This window comes from Salpingoeca rosetta (genome assembly GCF_000188695.1).
Source record: "Salpingoeca rosetta unplaced genomic scaffold supercont1.24, whole genome shotgun sequence".
In the NCBI taxonomy this organism is placed as follows: Eukaryota; class Choanoflagellata; order Craspedida; family Salpingoecidae; genus Salpingoeca; species Salpingoeca rosetta.
Window position 1 is genome coordinate 129,226 of NW_004754910.1, and position 7,808 is coordinate 137,033.

The window sequence follows — 7,808 nt, forward strand, 5'->3', positions numbered from 1 at the left end:
TCCTGAGGACAAGGCTGGCTTTGATGAAGTCACCACCGCCATGCGCACCATTGGCTTTGACGACGCATTCATCGAGTGTGTCCACAAGCTTGTCGCTGCCGCTCTCCACCTGGGGCAGGTTGCATTCACGCCAAATGGTGCGCTGTGTGTGTGTGTCTCTGTGTCTGTGTCTGTATCTGTCTGTCTGTCTGTCTGTCTGTCTGTCTGTCTGTCTGTGTCTGAGTATGTGTCTGTGTGTCTGTGTCTGTGTGTCTGTGTCTGTGCTTGTTTGTTTAAATGGGTGCCATGCTTCTATGTCTCTTACAAGCTGAGTAACACTGGTTTGCCCTTGTTCCCATGACACACGCATGCACACATGCAGGCGAGAAGTGCACAGTTTCCACACCGGATGTCGTGTCCACCGTTGCCTCCCTCATCGGTACGACAACACAATACACAACACATTCATGACTGCACGCGGACACACACGCACACACAGACATGCACGCGGACACACACGCACATAAGAATGAAGGCACACGTCCAGCCTCGCTTCAACTCCCACCGTGTGTTGCCTGCAGGCACGACAAAGGATGCACTGCTCAAGGCATTGACAACACGTGTTGTTGCTGCGCGTGGTGAAGTCATCGAGACCCCACTCGTACGTGCACTGCACTCTGCTGCATCATGTGGTCGTGTATGCTTCTGTTCATGCATGCATGCGCGTACGTACACAACTCGCAACGTTTGGCACAGGTGCTCGTGTGAGCTTGCACGCTTCTGTCAAAGGCCGCATTCGCGTGCATGCAAAAGATACAGGCCTTCACACGTTCCCACCCATTCACCTCAACATGCACATGCTCGCCAGACGGCAGAGAAGGCGAGCAAGGCCCGCCACGCCCTGGCCAAGTCAATCTATGGGCGCCTGTTCAGCCACATTGTGAAGAACATCAATACGTGCATTGGCGTCAAGGCAGACAAGCACACGGCGCTCGGTGTGCTGGACATTTATGGCTTTGAAATCTTCCCTTCAAACGGGTACGTTGACGGCCAGTGGATAGGACAAGGAGGAGGGTGCAATCTCAATGGGCAATCGATTTGAGTGTACGTGCGTGCGTGCGTCTGTGTGTTTGTATGTGTGTGTGTGTGTGTGTGTGTGTGTGTGTGTGTGTGTGTGTGTGTGTGTGTGTGTGTGTGTGTGTGTGTGTAGTAGAACTGCGCACTGGTGGGGTGTACTTCGTGCAACGCATCATGTCACCCCCATTCCTTGTTTTGCACCTGCCCCGCACATGCGTGATCCCCATCGCAGGTTTGACCAGTTCTGCATCAACTACTGCAATGAGAAGCTGCAGCAGGTGTTCATTGAGCTCGTGCTCAAGTTGGAACAAGACGAATATGCGCGCGAGGGCATCGACTGGGTCAACATCGAGTGAGCGCCTGATTGCGTCGTGTTTGCATGTGTGTATGCTTGTGTCTGTACATGTGTGCATTAGTGTGTATGTTTGTGTCTGTGTGTGTGTGTGTGCGTGTGTGCGCTTATGTGTGTGTGTGTGTGTGTGTGTGTGTCTGTGTGTCTGTGTGTCTGTGCCTGTACTGAACTGCCTGTCCATGTGTCATCCCTCCCACCGACGTAAAGTCGGAGCAATGTGGTGCACACTCACGTTGGTCGCTGCTGTTGTGCATGTCCATTGCATCCTCAACCTCCATCCCCGCACCCCATCCAACTTGATGAAGATACTTCAACAACCACGAGATTTGCGTGATGATCGACGACCCGAAAGCGGTGCGTCAGCTGCGAGTCCTGCAACAGCGTCGACGACGACAACAATGGCTTGCATTGCAATTGAGTGCACACACACACACACACGTGCGCACTGCAAAGGGGACACTGATCACTCAATCTCATTCTTACTTCATTCGCATCACCACCAAACAAACACAAATCCACACACACACACACACACACACACACACACACACACAAACAAACAAACAAACAATCCATCCATCCGTCCGTCCGCCAGGGGATGATTGCAGTTCTGGACGAGCAGTGCGCCATTGCCGGTGGGACCGATGCGGCCTTCCTCGCCAACCTTGATCGCTCCTTCAAGTCGCACGCGCGATACTCTTCGTTCCAGACCGACAGCAGCGACACCTCGTGCGAGCGCAGCCGTGACTTCCGCATCCGCCACTTTGCGGGCGATGTCGTGTACACCGTGGACGGGTTTGTGGAGAAGAACAATGACACGCTCTTCCACGATCTCAAGCGCATGCTGTACAACTGCGACAACGCCGCTCTCAAGGACATGTGGCCCGAGGGTGCCGACCCGGTACGTACGTGCGCATGTGTTGGGGAGGGATTCTATATATCTGCGTGTCTGTGTCCGTGTGTGTGTCTGTGTGTGTGTGTGTCTGTGTGTGTGCCTGTGCCTGTGTGATATGTCTGTCTTACCTACCCGCCACTTTTCTTCTTCCTTGAGGCCTTCCTCTCCGTCTGCCAGTCTTTGTCGATCCTTGCTGCTATTGAGCAATGACCTCACGTTCACGCGGATACGATGTGTACACACACACGCACACACACATACACGCGCGCACACACACACACACACCTGTTCCTTCTGTGACCGCCGCCACCGCCACCATAACCCTTCCTCAGCTGACGGCTGTGCACAAGATGCCACCGACTGCGGCCACCAACTTCCGCACGTCCATGGATGAGCTTGTGGTTGCACTGAAGCAGAAATGCCCCTTCTACATTCGCTGCATTCGCCCTAACAGGCACAAGGCCGCCAAGAAGTGGGAGGATGACCTATGCGTGCACCAGGTCGGTAACACTGTCGTGACGTCCTTGGCGTCCTTAGCGTGCGGACACGTGGTCTTCCCCCCCCCTCTCTCTCCTGTCCATGCACCATCTGACCTAGTTTCAACCCGAGGCACAGTCTCACACATCGCCATCACCCAACATCGCATCCCTGCACAACACCACCCATCACGTCAACGAGGCAGGTTCGCTATCTCGGGCTGATGGAGAATCTTCGTGTCCGCCGCGCCGGATACTGCAACCGCCAGCCGTACGAGGTGTTCCTCGAACGCTACAAGGTCTGGCCTGATGTGTGTGTGTGTGTGTGTGTGTGTGTGTGTGTGTGTGTGTGTGTGTGGTCGCTGTTGTTGTTTCTGTTTCCTCATTTGAGCTACCAGTGCCAGCTGTTGTCTTGGTTCTGTAATGACCTGCCGACTGTGCCCCGCCCACTCTGCGCAATGACCGCTGACACACACACACACACACACACACACATACACACACACCATTCTGTAGATGTGCTGCAAGGCCACGTGGCCACACTGGCATCGGGAGCCAAAGGGTGAGTGAGATGCTGGGCTCTGCTGTGAGATTTCTCGCAAGCTCGTGGATGCGCTTTGCTTGCTTCATGAACCAAAGCACAAAGACGACACAGTCATGTTTTGCACGTGATGCCGATGTCGTTCTCTCACATGCACGCACGCACGCTTGTTTGCTTGCATGGACGCTTGCTTGCTTGCTTGCATGCTTGCATGCACACACGCCTTCATTCCTCAGATGGCGTGCGCAAGATCATTGAGGAGCTAAACCTGAAGGACGAAGTGGCGTTTGGAAACACACAACTGTTCATCAAGAATCCAAGCACGCTGCAGCAACTTGAAGATATCCGTGACGCCAAGATCCCGCTTGTGGTCGCCCGCATCCAGGTGATGTTGCGGTTGTGCGTCGGGTAGGACTAGGGAACGAACAAGCGTCTGCGTTTTGTTCCTCGCTCACTGACTTCACAAACACATACACACACACATACATTCACACACAGGCTGCGTGGCGAGGGCTGCTCGCTCGCCGCCATTATGTCAAGCTGCGCGCAGTTTATCGCATCATGTCATTTTGGTACCGCTGCCGCGCCCGCCGCTACCTCGCTGACGTGCTGAAACGCTTTGAAAACGTCAAGGACAGTCCCGATTTGGGCAAAGGAGTGGAGTGGCCGTCCACGCCCACGGGCCTGGGCCAGGTTGGCACACTCCTGCGCAAGGTTCACCTGTGTTGGCGCGCAAAACGCATTCTTGCGCGCTTCACGCCAGAACAGACGGAAGAACTCAAGCAGAAGATTCACGCACAGGACCTCATCAAGGGGCGTCGTCGCTTCTGGTGGGTGTGTGTGTGCGTGGGCGTGTGTGTGTGTGTGTGTGTGTGTGTGTGTGTGTGTGTGTGTGTGTGTTGACATTTTGCTCTGCGTACTCCTGTCAATCATGCTCCATTGGCATCCAAACTGGCCGCACTATCCCCTTGACCCCACGCCACCTGGCTTCTCTTCATCTCACTACTGCGTATTGTAATAATGCTGGTTTATACGCAGGGGCTTCCAATACAAGTGGGAGGGCAACTACATTGCCAAGTCTGCCGACGCACAGAAGTTTGGCGCGCAAATGCAACCGCTCATGGCCAAATACGGCGACAAGAAGGTACCCTTTGCTTTGCGTGGTGTGCAATGAGGCACAAGAGACTGCCATGTTGTCTGGTGTAATTTTCGCGGGCAACCCCACAGAGAAGAGGAAGCATTGCGCATCAAAGCCAGCGTGTGAATGTGCATGTGAGGAAAGGGGATGTGCGAAAGGTGGGGGGTGAAGGGGCGTGATGTGATGTGACGCAATTGTCTTACCTTGCCCTTTTCGGATTTTCTGGATTCGTACAGATTTTCTTCTCCTCGCGCGTGTCCAAGCTCAACACCAAGGGCAAGGAGGACCCCCGTGTTGTGGTGAGTAGTTTTGCGGTTGTGCGAATAAGCATAAGACTTCGTGACTTGCGACCTTGATTACTGCCTCCGCAGGCAGGCAGTGTGCGCTGTCAACTCCCATGCAGCATGTTCACATTCACACATACAATTTTTACACGTATACGCACACACATACACATACACGTTGACACGCACACATACGCATACACGCACGCAGGTGGTGACGGACAGGCACATTTATCGGCTGGACAGCAAGACGTTCAAAATCCACAAGCAGCCGGTTCCGCTTGACGAAGTGGAGGGATTTGGCATGTCATCGGGTGAAGACCAGGCATGCATCGTTCGCCTCAAAGGCGACACAGACCTTGTGCTCACGCTCCGTGGTGACGCATGCTCTGCCGAACTGGTCTCCCTCATCACCCAGGCAAAGGGCGAAGAGTACGTTCCGTTGATTGTGTTGGGGTGTGTGTGTGTGCGTGTATGTGCGTACTTGTGATCTCGGGTGCGTATTTCTTGTACATGTGCACGCATGAGCGCATGCGCATATGCATGTGTGCGTGTTGGGTTCTTGTTCGTGCTGTGCTGTAGCCCTGCCAGCGATTGCGCTCGCTCACCGATTGTTCTTCTGTTGTTTCGCCAACTTCTCGTCGCCAGTGTCCCTGTGGATGTCGGCAGCAAGCTCAAGTACAAGGTCAAGGGCCAGCTGCGCAGCCTTGGCTTTGAGGTGCGGTGCATGCAGCCACATGGACAGTCATGTGTGTGGGGGGGGGCCGTGTGTGCGTGTGTGTGTGTCTGTCTGTGCATGTGTGTCCGTGTGTGTGTGTGTGTGTGTCTGTCTGTCTGTCTGTCTGTCTGTCTGTCTGTCTGTCTGTGCATGTGTCCATGTGTGTGTGTGTGTGTGTGTGTGTGTGTGTGTGTGTGTGCTTTCGTGAATGTGCCCATTTTGTCTGTTTGCTGCAACAATCCTTCAATCAACCAATACGCAAGTTTGCCGTGGATGACCGTTGCTATGTGCATGTACACCCCTTTCCTTCCTTCCTTCCACCCTTCCATCACCGCTGTCGTGTACACACAGGAGGGCGATACAAGCAAGACAGGCTTTGCCCGCAAGTCCAGTGGATACGCACTTGTCACCCGCAAAGAGAGCATGATGCGCCTCAAGGTGAAAGCAAATCATTGTGCGGGAGTGGTACTGTCGTTAATCAACTGGTGTGACGGTGACTGAGGTCGCTGCCACTGTCTTGGTGGTTTGGGGGCTTCACATGTACATGTGTAGCGCGTTGCAGCATTGTGTCTCTGTTTCACTTGTCGTAAGAACCAGCTCACCTTGCCCATGGCAACATCACAACAAAACCAACCGAACGCTTCCATCATCATCATCGTCGTCGTTGTCGTCGTCGTCGTCGTCATTGTTAGGCTGGTCGCAAGCCTTCCACCACATCTGCCTCCCTTGGCGGCATCAAGGAGTAACAACCTCATCTCCTGCCACACCTGTACGCCTTCCTTCCCATGCTGTCACTTTTCTTCATCTCCTCCACTTTCACATGAGTGCTTCCACTTACCTTCCACGAAGCAACGGTTGTTTGGTTTCTTTCTCCTTCCTAACTCACTGCCGTGATTGCGTACATCCTTGCGTTGTTCTCCTCCTTCTCGTGCACAACACACGTTCAACTTTCGAAGGCCTTGATGCCCGCACTGCTGTTGGTGTTGCTGTGGTGTGTTTACTGCGCTCCCAAATTAGCAAAAGCACTGTGTGGTGCAAAAGTGCTTCATGCTGGATGTGAGGAACGAACAAGCCAAGCAAGATGCACGTGCAACTGGAGAGAGAGGAGAGGGGAGAACGAGAACAACGGGCGAAGTGCTGAGGGAAGAGGAACGAGAGAGTGTAAGAACAGCTGAAGGGGTAAGAGAGAGAAAGAGAGAGAGAGAGAGAGAGAGAGAGAGAGTGTGTGTGTGTGTGTGTGTGTGTGTGTGTGTGTGTGTGTGTGTGTGTGTGTGTGTGTGTGTGTGTGTGTGTGTGTGGCTGAGGTGGTGTGAGGGGCACCGCAGCATAGCAGCACCGCAGCGATGGGTAGTGGACCACTGCCAACACGTTGTTCACGGGTTTGGCCCGATGAAGAACTTGAGCATCTGACAGTCGTGCGGGACGAGGGCGGGAGACGTGAACGAGCCCGTGAAGTTGCCGAGCGACTTCTGCTGCCACAGATCACGCACCTCAAACGACTTGTTCGGGTTCAGCCCAAGCTGCGGCAATGGTGGTGATGGTGGTGATGGTGGTGATGGTGGGGATGGTGATGGTGATGATGAGGGAGTGAGAGGAACGTCGCGCAGGAGCATGGCGTTGTTGCCGCACCACACACACACGCACAAAAATAAAAGGGGGAACAGCCACAGCCATACACACACATACACACTTACGCACTTACACATACACACATGCGCACACCCGCACGCACTCACACAGGGTGTCTCACCTGGTCCCATGTGACGGTTACGGTGATGTTGTTGCGGTTGTGCGAGTTGTAGAGGATGACAGCCATGTCGTGATGCACGAGCGGCTTCCACCACGCCTGCCCGCCGTCCGTGTTGTTGAACAGCCGCTTCCCGGTCACGCTCAGGGGATCCTAACCAAGGGATGACACATGCCACGTGTGTGTGAGTGAGAGATGGTGATACGTGACAGGAACAACAGCACAAACGTGTCCGTCACGCAAGACACACACGCATACACACACAAGGGATAGTGCACCTGGTCGATGGCAATGACTTCCTCGTTTGTGAGAATCGCCTTCTTGTCGGCGCTGAGATTGCGCATATCTGTGGCGACAAGCAGCGGCGCAGACCACAGCGACCAGAACGAAAACCTGCGCAGGGTGGCGTTGGTGTTGTGGTTGTGGTTGTGGTTGTGGTTGTGGTTGTAAATGTGTGTGTGTGTGTGTGTGTGTGTGTGTGTGTGTGTGTGTGTGTGTGTGTGTGTGTGTGTGTGTGTGTGTGTGTGTGTGTGTGTGTGTGTGTGTGTGTGTGTGTGTGTGTGTGTGTTTTTGTCGCATTGCGGCCTGTCCCTTACCTCCT

The 7,808-nt window shown here is 54.1% G+C and overlaps 2 protein-coding genes across 2 annotated transcripts in view; one reads left to right on the forward strand and one right to left on the reverse strand.

Annotated features, from left to right (window-relative positions):
* PTSG_08544 (myosin IB) overlaps positions 1 to 6,206 on the forward strand; it is a gene marked incomplete at both ends in the record, with an annotated part of 8,248 nt that extends 2,042 nt beyond the window's left edge. Inside the window, 17 exons of the mRNA XM_004990279.1 lie at positions 8 to 194; positions 561 to 640; positions 848 to 1,017; positions 1,289 to 1,408; positions 1,714 to 1,762; positions 2,004 to 2,309; positions 2,636 to 2,803; positions 2,986 to 3,078; positions 3,296 to 3,341; positions 3,557 to 3,705; positions 3,819 to 4,150; positions 4,359 to 4,464; positions 4,695 to 4,757; positions 4,954 to 5,174; positions 5,391 to 5,460; positions 5,812 to 5,898; positions 6,153 to 6,206. Coding sequence (XP_004990336.1) covers positions 8 to 194; positions 561 to 640; positions 848 to 1,017; positions 1,289 to 1,408; positions 1,714 to 1,762; positions 2,004 to 2,309; positions 2,636 to 2,803; positions 2,986 to 3,078; positions 3,296 to 3,341; positions 3,557 to 3,705; positions 3,819 to 4,150; positions 4,359 to 4,464; positions 4,695 to 4,757; positions 4,954 to 5,174; positions 5,391 to 5,460; positions 5,812 to 5,898; positions 6,153 to 6,206 — 2,301 coding nt within the window. The remainder of the gene's footprint in view (positions 1 to 7; positions 195 to 560; positions 641 to 847; positions 1,018 to 1,288; positions 1,409 to 1,713; positions 1,763 to 2,003; positions 2,310 to 2,635; positions 2,804 to 2,985; positions 3,079 to 3,295; positions 3,342 to 3,556; positions 3,706 to 3,818; positions 4,151 to 4,358; positions 4,465 to 4,694; positions 4,758 to 4,953; positions 5,175 to 5,390; positions 5,461 to 5,811; positions 5,899 to 6,152) is intronic.
* Positions 6,207 to 6,833: 627 nt separating this feature from the next.
* Positions 6,834 to 7,808, reverse strand: part of PTSG_08545 (galactosidase) — a gene marked incomplete at its 3' end in the record, with an annotated part of 3,172 nt that continues 2,197 nt past the window's right edge. The window contains exons 7-9 of the mRNA XM_004990280.1: positions 7,486 to 7,803; positions 7,211 to 7,360; positions 6,834 to 6,980 (exon numbers count right to left, since the gene is read on the reverse strand). Coding sequence (XP_004990337.1) covers positions 6,834 to 6,980; positions 7,211 to 7,360; positions 7,486 to 7,803 — 615 coding nt within the window. The remainder of the gene's footprint in view (positions 6,981 to 7,210; positions 7,361 to 7,485; positions 7,804 to 7,808) is intronic.